The sequence below is a fragment of the Nestor notabilis genome, unplaced genomic scaffold (genome assembly GCF_000696875.1).
Source record: "Nestor notabilis isolate BGI_N333 unplaced genomic scaffold, ASM69687v1 scaffold26785, whole genome shotgun sequence".
Classification (NCBI taxonomy): Eukaryota; Metazoa; Chordata; class Aves; order Psittaciformes; family Psittacidae; genus Nestor; species Nestor notabilis.
The window spans coordinates 46,273-61,699 of record NW_009930159.1 but is presented as its reverse complement, the minus strand read 5'-3'; the positions used below and the strand labels follow the sequence as shown (position 1 = coordinate 61,699).

The 15,427-nt window shown below is 46.2% G+C and overlaps 1 protein-coding gene across 1 annotated transcript in view; it reads right to left on the bottom strand.

Annotated features, from left to right (window-relative positions):
• The window catches only part of ASB2 (ankyrin repeat and SOCS box containing 2), an 11,939-nt gene extending 1,760 nt beyond the window's left edge, over positions 1 to 10,179 (bottom strand). Inside the window, exons 1-5 of the mRNA XM_010015288.1 lie at positions 9,935 to 10,179; positions 8,246 to 8,350; positions 3,025 to 3,191; positions 2,204 to 2,359; positions 418 to 663 (exon numbers count right to left, since the gene is read on the bottom strand). Coding sequence (XP_010013590.1) covers positions 418 to 663; positions 2,204 to 2,359; positions 3,025 to 3,191; positions 8,246 to 8,350; positions 9,935 to 10,179 — 919 coding nt within the window. The remainder of the gene's footprint in view (positions 1 to 417; positions 664 to 2,203; positions 2,360 to 3,024; positions 3,192 to 8,245; positions 8,351 to 9,934) is intronic.
• Positions 10,180 to 15,427: the final 5,248 nt, after the last annotated feature.

Genomic DNA, 15,427 nt, shown 5'->3' with positions numbered 1-15,427 from the left:
ATTCATTAGTGGAGGAGAGCTAACCTTGCCCATCACTGCAGATCTTCATGAGCAGGTGGGGCTGGCTAATATTCAACTTCTACCATCTATTATCATCTGTAGTTCTCTCTTTATGACTGATTGGGTTTTAGGCTACATGTGTGCAGCAATATGGGTTTTAAAAGCTGTCAGATATTGCAATTAGAGAGCCCCATATTACTTCCCAAAGTAGTTGACCTTGAAAGAATGCTGAAGAAGTGCATGTCTCTAGTCCAAGCTTTCTGAAAGCTTCTACACAATTCAGCCATCTGGAGCAACAGGGTTTCAGCACCTCTGCAGGCTCCAGAGACAGAAAAGATGAGACAGGGAGACTTATGGGATCTTTGAAATATTAAGAATTAGATGAGTAAAGGCATGTAATGGCACCACTGTACTCACCACATTTTGCGAGGTATCTCAAAGCTTCCAACTGCCCACTCTCAGCTGCCACGAATAAAGAAGTGATCCCATAGGCATTTGCAGACTCAATCTTGGCACCCCCTTTCACAAGTATATCAATAATCTCCAGGTCATTTCGGGAGACAGCCTCATGGAGAGCAGTCCACCCTCGATTGCAACGATGGTTGGTGTCAGCATTGTACTGTACCAGGAGTCTTGCAGCCTCTGCATTCTTGCGCTCACAAGCTGTTTTGGAAAGAAGGGAAGTGATTAGGAAAGGCTTTTGAAAAGGTTCTGGATATTGTGCTACCCGTTTCATGTACCACAGTGATAAGGCAATATAATAGAACTAGGCCATAGTAAGACCAAAGACCATCCTGAGCTAAAGATATTTTCTTAATAATATCTTAATAATATCTTAATATCTTAATAATATCTTCATATCTTAGTAATATCTTATAGGGGTTTATTCTACCAATTTGCTGCATTGCTTTTTGAATCCCAAATCATGAGGTTTCCTACACACCTTTACAGCTGGACCCCAAAACAAAGGTACCTAGAATAAGCAGCCATGTTTTCAAACCCCAGTTAGCATTTGCTGTACAATGTACGGAAAGAGAGTCTAGCACATTCCATAGCAATTGTGGGGTTTTCTTCATTGAAATAATAGTATCTTTTTCTCACAGATGTACCATGTTTTGGTTTTGATTCTTCCTTTGGGGTACCTCCATGTCTTCCTCTCCCATACACAGGAGTCACATGCACTGTAAACAACTATGTGATTAGACACTTCTGTAATTACCTATGCACAGCTCTGCAGAATTTAATTTGCGTACATACTAGGGATGACTAATTTGTTATGACAATTAGTTATGATCATAGACCAGAAGGTTTAGCACATTCTTAGGAAGTTCTTCTCTGGCTAAAGGGTGCTTTCGTATTATTGCTTTTATTATTACTGAGTACTACTACTACTACCACTACTGTGTGTTTAATGCGTAGTGGAACAGCTTTACTTTAGCAGACTATAAGCCAGGATTTTAAAATGAAAACGTGTTAACCTGAGCAGCTCTAATGCCAGGTATCCAAAATCAGAGGCCAAACTACTGTTTTAATCAATAATATGTGATTGTAATGTCTTAGAGTGATAAAAATAGTCATGACATGAGCAGTCAGTCAAAGGGGGATGGACATGAAGGTGTGGGAGATCATCTCCTTCTCTGAATCTTTGTGATATCATGGATGTAATGCTGTTCAGCTAAATAAAATATTCTTTCTGACTAACGAAGTAATATGTCCATGTTAAACACCAACTACCTCACTGAATTGTTTATAGCTTTATGCATTTCCCATAGCACACAGCCTGGCCTGGCCCACACAGTATCAGAATCACTGGCATATCTACAGTTACTGTACTCCTGCATCTAACAGTGACTTACGTCCTACTGTTTAGAAAAGCATACATATTCCTATACTACCCAGCTTTCCATACATTTGCAACATTGTGCAGACACCCTGTGCTTAGGGTGCCTAAGCATCTCATGCCTCACCCTCAGCAGCACATCACAGCCTGCACTCTGCAGGGCAGCCACTGATCCTGCCTCTGATGTGAATAAGAAGAAAGGCTGTGGCATAAGGTGTCAGACATAGGAGACAGAGGACTAGTGGAGGGAGGTAGAAAATGGGAGCTAATTGCTGAGTTTCAGCCCTACATCACAAGGTATCTTGCATCTCTGCCTTGGTGGTGCCAGAAGAGCTCAGCATCCCTGGAAAAGCAGCCACTCACCTTTGTAGAGTGGCGTTTCTCTGGCCTTGTTGGAGATGTCGGGCTCGGCCCCAGCCTGCAGCAGGGTAAGCAAGCAGTCCAGGTTGCCCCGGCTGGTGGCCAGGTAGAGAGCTGTCTCCTCATTGAGGGTGCGCTGGTCGATTGTGCTGGGGTATGCTGTGGAGAAACGGCAAGCCCAAAGTCATTATGGTGTGTAATGCACAAGTACCTGCAGCATCATCACTTTACAAAATCCTTGGAGTTTTTAGTGTTTTTTTGTTGTTTGTTTCTTTTCCTTTTCCATGAGAAAAGTAAGTTAAGAATATACTATAGAGTTACTATAACTCCGACTAAGTATCTAAATCAGGCATCAGTTTAGATTAAAATTTTCAGCTATGGCCACTAGTGATACAGAAAGTTGTTGAGTAACTGCTCTTGGGTAGCAGTTTAAGAACTAACTACAGTAGCTAATAACCTTCAAGCACCAGCAAAGAGGTGCTGGGCTGGATCTCCAAGTAGTGGGAAGCGGGGTAATTGCTGTCAGCTGTGGCAGTTGAGCAGCTCATAACAGCCAAGAGCTCAGCTAAAAGGCTCTACTGTGAGAAACCCAGAGCTTGGTAAGATCTATCCAGATATCACTTTCTCCTGAAGACCCTAACTTTAGAGGCTTCAGTCTGGAAACCTATTCTCAAAGAGAAAGTGAAATGAATATATACTCAGAAAGGCTGGAAGAAAACTTCACACAGTCCCAGATCAGGATTGGGCTGCTGTTAATTCTGCTTTTTAGTGAATTCATATACTTGTTTTCCCTTTTATAATTAATTAGTTTTAACTTCACTGACCTTTTTGCAGCAGGCTCAGGCAACCCACTTGGCCATAGTATGCAGCTTCATGGAGGGGTATCCAGCCATCCTTATTAGGTTCAGAAAGGTCTTTTCCTGATTTCATCATGTTGCTTACTGCTTTTTCATCTCCATCCTTGATTGCTGCCACTACAGGGTCAAATTCTCTTTAAAACAAGATTAAAACTTGATTACTGCTTCCTTCATTACTGAGAAGTTTTTGGCAGCAGCATCACTGTATCATTTGGCCAAAATACTGGACATAGACAGGGTATACAGTAAGATTTTGTTGCCCTAAGGTGTCTTGCTACAGGAACTGTAGAGGTAAAATTTGCCCTCTCTAATTTGGCCATTCACAACAGTTCAGAAGAACCACTGGAGGTGGTGATCTCTGTCCTCAGAGTGTAGGGGAAGTGTATGTGTGACTGATCTCTGACATAAATACTTGTATTTTAGGTATCTGGAGTTGGGGGCTGCTATCTCTACAGTTGCTCTGTACACTGCCATGCGTGTCCATGGCTGTGATAATTACATCACCCTGCCATTTGCTATCCCATGTGGCAAGGTGTTTCCATATGAGATCTCTTAAGTAAGATCAGCTTTGAAGAGAATTGCCCCTGTTCATCCCTGAAGGAAATTTTAAATTTGATTTGCAGGTGGTGAAGCCCCAAAGCAGAAACTCTCAATAAATCTTATTCTTGTATTCTGAGGATACTTCCTACTTCTCTTCCGTGAACCTGTTTTCAGAAGTTAGCCTGTCCAGTTATGAGGAAAGGAGAGGTCTGGTTAGACTGTGTGAACATTAGGGTGCTGGTCTGGGTTCTTTCTTCTGCTGGGGAGGATGAAAAAAATAAAACCACCCACCCAAATGAAATTCTGAGCTGCCCTTCATGACCATGCCCATTTTCAGAAACTATAACTACTTCATACATTATAGACCTTCAAAAATGTGTCTTTGATGTCCCAGTAAGATATAGTTAGGTGCTTGACATTTCTGAAAATCTGCTCCTTAGAAGCCCATGTGGGAGAAGACTCATTAGCTCTATTGACAAGACCACTCTTGCAAGTCTCTTAGTCAAGTTAGCAATTCCCCCAGTAAGCGCAACAGCCAGGAGCCTCTGGAACTGCAGATGGGACCTGGTGCCAAGCTGTGAAGTGGTTCATGTTCCTGTCCATTTGAACCCCGCAAATCATTGTCAGGCTCCAGAGATTCAAGTGACTTCTAGGCACAAGGAGTAAACTTATGAAAAAATATTAGGGAGGGAATACTTTAAAGCCTCTTCTGAGCAGAAAGTCATTGAAATGTGTAGAATTGCTGAAAAGTGTTAAAGCAGTATTTCAATGTTTACCAGAGAAAACAAAAATAACATTGAAGTCATCTGGTTTTTGGTGCCACCTAATTCTGAAGCTTTCAAGAAGAGTCTCACTGTGAAAATCTACAAAAAGCATGAAATGTGCTCCGTACCACCCAGAAGTGAGACACAAGGAGCAGTGTACAAGTGAGCTTTGCTCTAACAAGCATTCTCTTTGCCAAGCATGCATTCTGCACAGTCTGGGCAGCAACCCATTTCTCCAAGCTGTACAAGAGCAATTGCAGAGCAGGGCCAACCTGGGCACACCAATCCTTCTGCACAAAAACAGTGAGAGCTGCCGCCTGACAGTCACTGTACCCCTGATCAACAGTGCCTGCAGCAGGACCTGACTCCCTCTTTGAACCCCAACTGAAACGACTGGCAGCACAACAGAGGCAGGGAGCTGGTACCCTGCAGCCAGTGCAGGCAGGATCCTTGCCCATTGCAGGGGCAGACAGCAGCTCTGAGCACAGTGGTGGTTGTGCCTTCCAGCACTAGCATTGGCTTGTGCTCTTGCTGAGCTGTGCTGGGAGAAGGCAGCCACTGCTTCCTTATTCTGAGGCACCAAACAGCTAAGCTCCAGGACTGCAAACACCACAAGGAGGAAGCATTTTTTTTAAGTTCTAATGGGCACTTGGGGAAACTTAACATGGGCTGTCTTTTCAGAGGCTGAGAACAAGAGGATGTTGAAAACATTGGAGAGTTTGTGGTTTGAACTAAATCTAAAGAGAAAATCTTGCAGCCTTGAAGGTGGAGAGATGGGAGAGGGAGGTGTGTGTCTCAGAGAGACTATTGGCATCACCTAGGTAGGAATACAGTATGTGATGAAGGTCATGCAGGGCATTGACAATGAGAACAACCAGAAACTATGGTTGTGACAGAAGGTCTAAAATGACACAACAAGTGAGATCAGAGACAGAAAAATGTAGACAGCTCAGCAAAGGAGTCCTCAAAAAGCAGATAATTGGCACAGCCTCTGCATTTAGTTCAAGTTACAGGAGCAGCACTGGATTTCATTGCCTTGCAGGGGCTGGAGAGACCAGCAGCCTGAAACTTACACAGGTGTCATTCATTTCAGCTTGCTCAGGGGTACCCAATCTGTGCCATGAACTGATATTAGCACTGAAAGAAGTGAAGCTGCTTCTCTGAGGATAAACTCAGGGCCTGGAGTGGAACAGGTGAGCACAACATATGTGCCAAGGTATGGGAAAGTCACCATTTCCCAGGTGAAAAAGTATTTGGTGCCACTTGCTCTGTATGTATAGATGGAAGCAGTGATCTCAAAATCAGATTAATATTCACAAAAATAGCAACACTGGAATGGGGGGAGCTGTGGGACACAAAGACGGGTATTTTGCCTGAGGAGACAGCTACAACAGGCAGCTGCTTTCCTGTACACAGCCCACCCAGGGGGAATCAACCGACCTTCTGATAACACATGGAGACCCCAGGACGCTGCTGTATCTCCATACTATTTAGAGTATCCTGGGGACTAAACCTAAAATTGCTAGTTTTGTATAGATAATAAAGTTTTATACATGCACTTGAAATAGAGCATTTTGTTGAAGTCAGTTAACAGCAACAACTGGCATGCTTGGCTGCAAGAGGACGTGGAGGTGGGGGGAACTTCATTTTTAAAAGCCTGTGGCACAAGACTGCTGAAATCATCTGCTGTTCTGTGCAAAGGTTCATGTTGCACATGCAGGGCAGTGCAGAGACCTCAGGATTTGGGCACATAATAGTTACCAGCACTTTATGAGTTACTGCATGCCAGATGGGCCATGGCAGGAGTCTGTGCGTGGGGCTGGCACACAGCAAGTGCAAGGTGAATCACATTAGCTGAGACCTCAGTGAAAGCAGAGCGTGCCTCAGATGTGTGGTAGGGTAAAAAATGTGTGAAGAATCACTTACTATCCGCTTAAGCCCTTGGATGTTGAATGAAGCAAACTTCTGCTAGGCTCCTTGACCTTAAATGATTCCTGAGTAAGATGAGGGGTTTGCTGGACCAAGCTATAGGTGCTTTAGCCAAGAAAATTCCAGATCAGTACAGAAAGTTTAATGAATCTCCATGTGAAACCCTTGTTTTCTGCCTGGTTCATAGTTGGCTGTTGTAAAAAAACCCAACACATTCTGCTGCTTAGATTTCATCAGATATAGAAAAAAAAGAGCATTAACACTATAAAGGAAGCCTGAAGATCTGATGAAATCTTAATCTTAGAGGTGATTCAAAAGAATTACTGCATTTCAAAGGCCAGTAGCCAAGATAGTAAATACTCATGCAGGTGAGATGTATGGTGGGATCAGGTCAGAATGCTGCAGAATGTGTTCAGTGGACCACAGAAAGGTTAAGCAAGCTCATTCTTTTCCTGGCAGCCTGGTGAGATGCAGGCAGCATGAAGGAATGTCATCTCTGCAGGTGAAGCCAGCTATCATCGCTGCCTGGCTCTGAGACCAATGCTATTAAACAGTCATGCCATCATGCTCTCATGTGGCTTCCCAGTCACATTTTGCTCTCACTTGGTAGAAGAGGAGGGCCAGCTTACCAGTCTTATTCAAGAATTCTTGTGGCTTGAACTCTACTGAGCTACGAGGCAGAAAAAAGAGCCTGCTTTCTGCTCTTTGCACCCAGAGCAGCAGAGGCATGCAAGATGTGCAGAGCACTTCATCAGAGGGTGTGATTTCAGTACGGCCAAGGAGAGCTGGTAGGTGACAGGGATGAGGGAGGCTTCATGTTCCAGCAGAATGAGGTTTTTCCAATTTCAGGGAGGGCAAAGTCAGTGGAGAGCCAGGGGCAGAGCCTGGATCGGCCATAGTGCAGGCTGCGATGGGGGTATTGTAGAGCTAGGTGAGGGAAGAAAGGAAGAGTGGTGGAGGGGTAGTTACTGCAACCGTGCATCCAGGGAGGGACTTGTAAGACAGATAAAACAAAGTGAATTTGAACTGGCTAGATAAAAAAGGCAGGGAAGAGTTTTCTGCTGTACTCAGGGTAGTGCTGCCTACCACACTTTCCTCTCCATATGATAGCTAAAAGCAGGTACACGCATCTACTCTGCCCTGCAGAGAGCTGTAATAAACCCATCATGGTCCAAACATTTCTGTTACACGCAGGCACTGGGGCAGAGCTTAGGCTACCCCCTTGCCTGTCTGCTTTCCTCATCCATGTCTGTGTTCACCTAAGCTTATCTATGGTCTCCTCCAACAGAAAAACTTGGCCAGAAGGACCAAAGTCACTCATGCTGGTTTCCATTTTGGGTAGGTAAGATGTGGTACATACCCTTAGCTGCCCTCCTTAGTGTGGCAGAACAGTGCAGGTATTGCTGGGAACAGGCATGTCATTTACAAAATATTTTGAAGGACTGGACTTTCTCACCCTGCTTATATACTGCAATAAAATGTTTGTCTTCCCCACTCGTCCCCCATATTTGAACTGTGAACTTAATACTAATGTAGTAACTATCAGCACCTGCCTGAATCATCTACTCAGTTGATATGGAGCCAGCCTATATAAATAAACCACAGCACAGGCAACCGTTCCCTGCTGTCTCTGTCACCTCAGAGCTACCAAATGACCTAGAGTCCCTAGGACATGTGCACTGTAGGGATGGTGAGGGATGAATGGGGGAAAGAGAACAAGGGAGATTTGAGCTGGGTCACCAGTAAGAGCCTGGCCATGATCCAGGGCAACTGGGAGGTCAGAAGGAGTGGGAAGGCAGCGAGAGTGCAGTGCAGGTATCAGCAAGATGTTCTCCAGGTGAACACCTCCATTTCCCCCCACCAGACACCATCACCACCCAGAAGAGCTGGCACAGGGTAGAAATGGCTTGTTTTGATGGCAGAGGAAGGTAGGAGAGGGAGAGGGAGGCACTTACACAGGCTGGGATGTGCTGAAGAGGCTGCCGTCGTACCTTCGCCTGGCCCCCCAGGCTGCCCCCGAGCTGGATGGCTGACCATGCCCCCTTGGCTGGGCTGCCAGTCTGGAGTGGCGATGGCATGAATGAAATAAAGAGAAATACTCTGAATAGGAGAAACAGGTCATGTTGAGGCAGAAACAGACACACACATCCACAGAGACAGAGCAAGAAAGCCTGCCGGTCAGGGCTTTGAACAAAAGCAGATGGCCACGGCTTGCTCTGCGCTGGATTCAGCTGCTCACTCGGCTTGAGTTTATTTTTGGCCCTCTGAGGAAGCGTCAGGGGATTCAAATGACCATATAAGAAAACAGTGAGGTTAACCCTACCACCACCACACAGGAAGCAGGCACGAGGCGACGTGAGGTGACATTCATCACCTCTGAAGTGCCATGCAAGCATGTCGGAGGTGGGGGTAAAGGAGGACCCAGGGTCCCCGGGCGAGAGGTCTGTTTCTAGCCTGGCATTCCTAGGTGGCAGAAGAGTTCAACACCACTACAGATATGGAGCTACAAGCTGCAGAGGTTTTCCCTCCAGTCGGAGGTCAAAAGCTGCTGGGCTATGGCAAAGGCAGGACAGGTTGATGCACAGAAGAGCAGATGCTGCCTTTTGCCAAAATGGCGGTGTCGAAGGACTCCCAAAGAACACAGGACCAAATGGCCAGGGAAGCCCTTATTTCCTTTGCATTGGGTCCCCGTGGCAGAGCTGACAGCACAAGTGAATGGTAACAATATAGAGAAGTCATGACCTTTGGTGGGAGCAGGACTGTCTGCTGTACAGCATTCTGATTCTGCAGCTATGAAACACATTTACTACTCATCAAATTGTCCTGTTTCCCAGCCCTGGAAACCAACCAATCACAGGTGGTAACCACTGAGGCAACAGAGGATGGTGGAGTTATGTGAAAGGAGGAACAAAACTTCAGTTACCCCCAGCCCAGCTTATTAAAAAAATCAGTTTAAAAATACATTTTTCCTTGGTTTTGGGGTGACTTTGTAACCTCTTCCCTCCCCCCCTTGGGAAATCTGCCCTTTAAAAAATGAAAGGAGAACAATGTCTGAGTTTGAAACTGTCAGCAGGTCTCTGCAACCCACAGCCCAGCATTGCGGGGGAGAGGGATGCTGCCACACTTTGGTGTCTAGAGTGGCTCTTGGCTGAGTGGTGTGCTTGAGGTCAGACTCTGATCTAAAAGAACTATATCCTTTAATGACTGCAGTGTCTAGAAGGTAGGCAGCTCACACTGTTTTATATGCCTATTTTTGGCCTCTCTCCTGTTTTCCCATAACAAGTGCTGTGCTCCCTCTCTGGCAAAACCTAAGCTTGGTGTACAGTGTGCCCCTGTGGGGGAAAGGAGCCACTGGTTTCAGCAGGGCTGTTGTTCAGGAAAGCCTGTAGCAGTGTCCCTTTTCTTATTCTATTGGTTGCTTAAAACAGACAACATCAAGCAAATTCTCATTTCGCTGAGAGGGTGTACAGTGTTGACCTCATTGTATTTATAGCAGACTCTGGCTTTCAAACTAATGACAGACTCGCAGAGCAGCCGCTCAGTAAAGCTAATTAGAAAGCACGTGTTTTGACAGGGGAAGCTGCTTTCTCTCACTGGGCAGGGTGTTTGTTGGGATGGCGTGGCTTGGGCAGGCGCTCACTCACCTTTGCCAAGGGTAGATGTGATAGTTCGGGTTGTGGCCACTGGAGTGGCTGGGGGCAGCCACCTCGCTGGGACGTGCCACCATCGACTTCTGGTGGCTCTGGGCATCTGGCTGACACATGGGGTCCTCTCCCAGGCTCTGCTGGATGGCCATCTTTATGAGCTCGTCTTCACTCAAGCTGCTGTACAGACTGTATTCCTCGCAGCCTATTGTTTGTCTTTGAGTGTTTGCTGCCGTTGTAGCCATTTTTTATTTATTTTGCTTTCCTGTAAAAGGAAATTATGATCATCAAAATCTGGAAAATGAAAGAAACTCAACCATCTTGTGCTTTTGTTCAGCTCTGCCTCTTGATTAGACTGACCAGAAAACCCTTCAGATACCCTTCACCAGGGAAAGAACATTATCGGCTAAAATCTGCACTCAACTGGAAAACTTAATGAACTAACTCCTTTCTATCACATACAAGTAACTGATTCAGCTTAAAAAGGGGAAGGGAGCTGCTACCAGCAAGGCAGGTTTTTACCTACTTATTCTGGTTATGATGGCTAAAGAGAAAAATAGGTTAAGGAAATCCCCGTCAGATTTAAGAGATAGAGCTTTGAAATTATTTTATTTAGGAGAATGCCAATGGACATCTCTTTTTGTTGTTTTGTTTATTTGTTTGTTTGTTTTGATTTGCATTTTTTTGTGGATTTTGTTTTATTTTGATTATTTCTTGTTTTAATTGCAGAAAATAAAGGGAAGAGGTTTGTGTGTCTGCTGGTTTTCTGCAAAGGCAGGTTCTCCACTAACTGCAAAGAGACTTAATGGAGTAATTTTTTCCACCTTATCTGCAGATCTCTCGAACAACATGCAAATCTATTCTTTGAAGTGACTTTGTTTCACTCAGCAAGGAGAACAACATCACACCGATCAGTTTCACTTCTGACTTTTTGCTTTTCACTGAAAAAAGTTCAAGGTCATGATCTTAAGACTTAATAGTCAGACTCTTTTCTAAAAACTGGTGGTTAAGAGCTGGAAATGAGAGAAGGAGGAAACATCAGGGCATATTCTGCAATTACAGAATGACTGTGAACCATCACCACAGCATGGAGTCAAGGCAAAGACAACCCAAAATGCTGCAGTATTTTCAGCAATAATAGGGAAGTACTAATGCCACGAATTGGACACTGCTCTAGCAGGATCTCATTCGGATCTAGCAGGTGCTCATTTGGAGCACTCTGGTCACCAGAGTTCAAGAGCTGTGGCTCTTATTTCACGACAGGAGATGGAAAAGCTTGCCTCTGTTAAAAGAGTGACAGCCAGGGAGGAGTAGGTTTGCTTTTTATAAGCACTGAGCAAGAACTGTGTAAAATGATGAAAAACAATGGGTGCAAGCTGCCCAGGAGGACACAGACAGGAGAGGGGAGGACAGGGAGCCAGCAGAGGGGGACTGTGCAGGCACCTCCCCAGGCGCAGAGAGGGGGCATCAGTGGGGCTTCTGACAAAGCTGCCTGCCCTCCCTGGGGCTGTCAGTCCCTGCCCCTGCACACCCATGGGCAGGCAGAGCCACCCAGCCTCCTGCTGCTCAGGACCTGCCTCACACCACACCAGCACTGCTGACAGAGTGAAGCCTGCAGCTCCCCTTCCCTGTGCAGGGGCTCCCTGCAGCAGGCTGGTGCTCTGCCCTGGTTCACCCAGTGCTCAGGGCAGCCTGGCTTCCTAGGGGCTTGCATCCATTTTGATGGCAGTGGGGTCCAGCGTGCCAAAAGTCTCATTCAGGAAATCACCCTGCTCTAGCAGTCCTCGCTGCTGCATGCACATCCTGACCTGGAGGAAATAAGCAGTTCCCCAAATGGCAATATCTATGTATGTCATGACACTCGTGTTTGTTTCTTTAACAATAATTAAAAAAAAAAACCCAAAAAAACCTAATACAGTTCTAAGAAATTGTAGAGCTTGAATCAAGCCATCAGTAACCTAAGATCTTGGATTTCAGCTTTCCCCTTCAGAAATGTGGTATCTCCCACATCAACAGCCTCCTCAGGCTCCAAGCACTCCCCAGAAGTGGGAAGAGCTCGGGATAAAGAGAAGCCCAGAGGATTTCAGATTGACATTATGACTTTTAAAAACAAAGGTTGTATTTTACAGCCATGAAAGCTGCCAAAATAAAACCTTTCATTGCTGTAAATAGTGCAACACAATTTTGTTGGGTTTTCTCTTCTTTAATTTCAGTCAGGTGTCTCCTGGCTGTTGTTGGTTCCCTTCTCCAGCGGTAGCTGGTGTGCCCTGCTGTGATCCTCGCTGTCCCAGGGAACCAAGCCCAGGCACCAAACTGCTGATACCTCCCGCATGTAGCTGCTGCCTGCCCCGCACCCCAGCCGCTCCGGTACCTGTCTTTGGCTGTGCTCCAGCCAGCGGCTGGCCATGAACCATGACACAGGTTTGTTGTCCCAGCAGCTGCTGCTGCTGCTTGGCTTGCTCCGCTCTGGCTTGCCGGGCAGCACAGTGCCTGTCAGCCTACGTACTCACTTAGAAGCTGATGCGCTGTGTGAAATCCACGGGCTGGAGTCAGAGAGCTTGTCTGCAGCATCCAGCCTCAGTGTAGGGACCTGACCCAGTGGTGACTCAGACACTAAACTAAGCAGCCGGTGGAGAGGGCAGGATCTGATTGTAAGCTCCTAATGGAGGTGATGCACAATGACTCTTTGGAGGAGGCAAGAGTGGAGATGAGACTTGCTCCTCTCTGAGGGCAGCCAGTACCTGTGCACTGTGGGACACAGGTCCCTCCTCTTGGTCCTCCCCAGACCCACTGCTGGCATCCTGACGGCACAGGAGGCAGAGCAGGCAGTGGGTCCAGCCTCACCATGCTTCTGAGCTGGTGCCAGAGTCCCTTTGTGGGCAGTCAGGCCTGAGACCACTGCCAGCATGACTCCACACTCGGGCACAGAGTGGTTAGCTGCCTTACTGAATCCCCAACGAACCTGGGTATAAAGGCCATTTATGGACATCTTTTCCTCCCTCCTCCTTTTGCTTCAAACCTCATTAAGGTACATGGAGGGAAAAGGAAGATTTTGAGTTTGAGGATCACTCATATTTTCACCCTCATTCTTTGTATGGGTTAACTGGGTCCCACTCACTCAGAGAGAAAAGGGAGAAGCTCCCCTGTGTGTTAGTGATTCTTGCTAAGCTAAATATTTTGACAGGAGTCCCACAGAGTGCAGAAACAACAGTGTTGGCTACAGCTCCCACCACTGAATCATCCTGCAGGAAGAAAATTTGTAGGGCCCAGAATAGCGAAAGCTCTCATTTCCGCTCATATAGCTGGCACAACTCCAATGAAGGTGCGAGGGTCACATCCTGGGGCTGCAGCTTTTGAGCCCATCCTGACAGCCAAGGACAGCCTTGGCTGCCCTGAACCCTTGCAGAGGCTGTTCTAGTTGGGTTTGAAGCCATTTCTTCATCCCATTGCCTGTCTCCCCTTGCTCAGACAGACCTGTGTGGTGTGGCTGAGTTTGGCAGGAGGCACGATGTGTGCCTCCTCCCCTACAGCTCCCTGTGTAATGGCCCCAGTGGAGCAGAGCAGAGCCACAACTCTCCCCTTCCACCTGGAGATGCTTCTATTTGAAGCTGCAGAGCCACAGGGTTGAGGCACTGGTTTGAGTTATTTCTGTAGCAAGACAGGGTGAGCCAGTGGAGCTGTGGTGACAGGCCGAGCGCATGCCCTCAGCTGGAGCCTGATGCAACACAGCCTCATTCAGTGTAACCTTCTTTCACCGCAGCTGAGCTTGGTGGCATCACCTGGCACTGCTGCAGCCGCCCAGACCTACCCTGGCTCAGCTGACACAGCAGGGCTAAGGTTACTGCGTCTGGGGCCAGTGGTGAACTGCCAACCACGGCTTTATGAAAGCCCACTAGACTAATGCGCTATAAGTTAAATATTCTCCACCTTCTGAAATGAAGGTGTGAAAAAAAGTCAGTGTTGTTAAGAATGGTTGAACCAGTCAGATAAGTCAGATGTGGCCAAAGTGGTCTAAGTGCAACTTGAATCTATTTGCTTGCTCTAAGCCTGCTTACTGCAGGTTTAAAGTTTTGGAATCAGATTTATAAGCTAAATGCTGGGATTACTATTCACCCTAACTTCAGCTTTTTGAGAGAGGTTTTAATGTTTGGCTGTCCCCTGCATTTCTGTGGCAGCCCAAAAGCCCATCCTCACACACAGGTAGCACACAGCATCACATCTGCTGTAAGAGAACCTGATTTTTAAAACTGTGGGTATAGTGCCCTTATTTTTCCTTAGAGATTGCTTTGCCTTCAGTTCTGAAACACTCCACTAGTGATCTCTTTTGGCAGAGACACATCTTAGGATACTGCTGCATAAGCTGCCATGTAATAGCTCAATCTGACAGGATCTTCTAGATCTAAATTTACCATCATTTCCACATAGGGCCTGATCTTAATTTTGCCATCCTGATTTCAGTCAGAGTTTGTTTATTTAGATGTAGAAACCAGACCTGTGTCATAAGGGAAACTTGGCAGCATACAGTGACCAGAAGATAAGGTTAGAAATACTTGTGCTAGAGCCAAGCTGCGATGCTCTGCCCTGCGTTAACTGAGCAGGGCAGAGCATGTACGTGACAGATCTCTGAACCCAAAGGTACCACTCACCAGGGTGACTACTAGTAACCACTCACATCATGGCAAAAGCCACAGACAAACACAAGTAAATTGCTATTATATTTGGACTACGATCTCTGTCAACATACAGTGTTTGGGAGAATGGGCCACAGATCCCTGATGCAACATAAATAAACAGCAAGGATTACAGCTGGCTTTGAACATGCAGAACAGCACTATTCAGTGCTATTAGCATCTGAAACAACTGGTCCCCATTGATAGCACTTCCTTAAAGAAAAGCTTAGCAAGGCTGCCTGTCCTCCTTCAATATAACCCAGGCAGCAGAATTAGCAGAATTACTTATTGCTGTCAGAGGCGGGTGGCAGGTGAGTGACAAGGTCATTAAGGGAGCAGAGCCAGAGACTTTGCCTGTCTTTGCTCTGAGTTTACCCCAGCCGGCTTGTAACTCAATACGGGACCTCAGTATTTATGGCTCAGAGTGCAATAAGCCACATGTCTAAAACGAAAACCAAGCCTTTGGAAGCTGCGAAAGAGAGAGGAGTAGCTTACTCGATTTGCCTGTTGTAGGGAATGCCTGAGCCCCAGCTTCTGCAGATACGTGTTTGCTTTTCTATGTGTTTGCCTTTACTTCTGCAAGCAGCAGGAGCATGCACAGAGGGAAGGTCAACATGGCTAGAAGTCTTAACAGTAAACCAAGCCTCCACTTCAGCTCTTACAGCGGCACTTTTCAAGCGAGATCTGCTGGTGATGGAAACTAGACCAAATTACAGCACTTAAAGGACTCACATTTTTGCTGGTTTTTAGGTAGGTTTCCAAATAAATCTTTGCAATTCTTTGAGGATATTATATTGTATAACAACCACTGGGAAGCAAATGA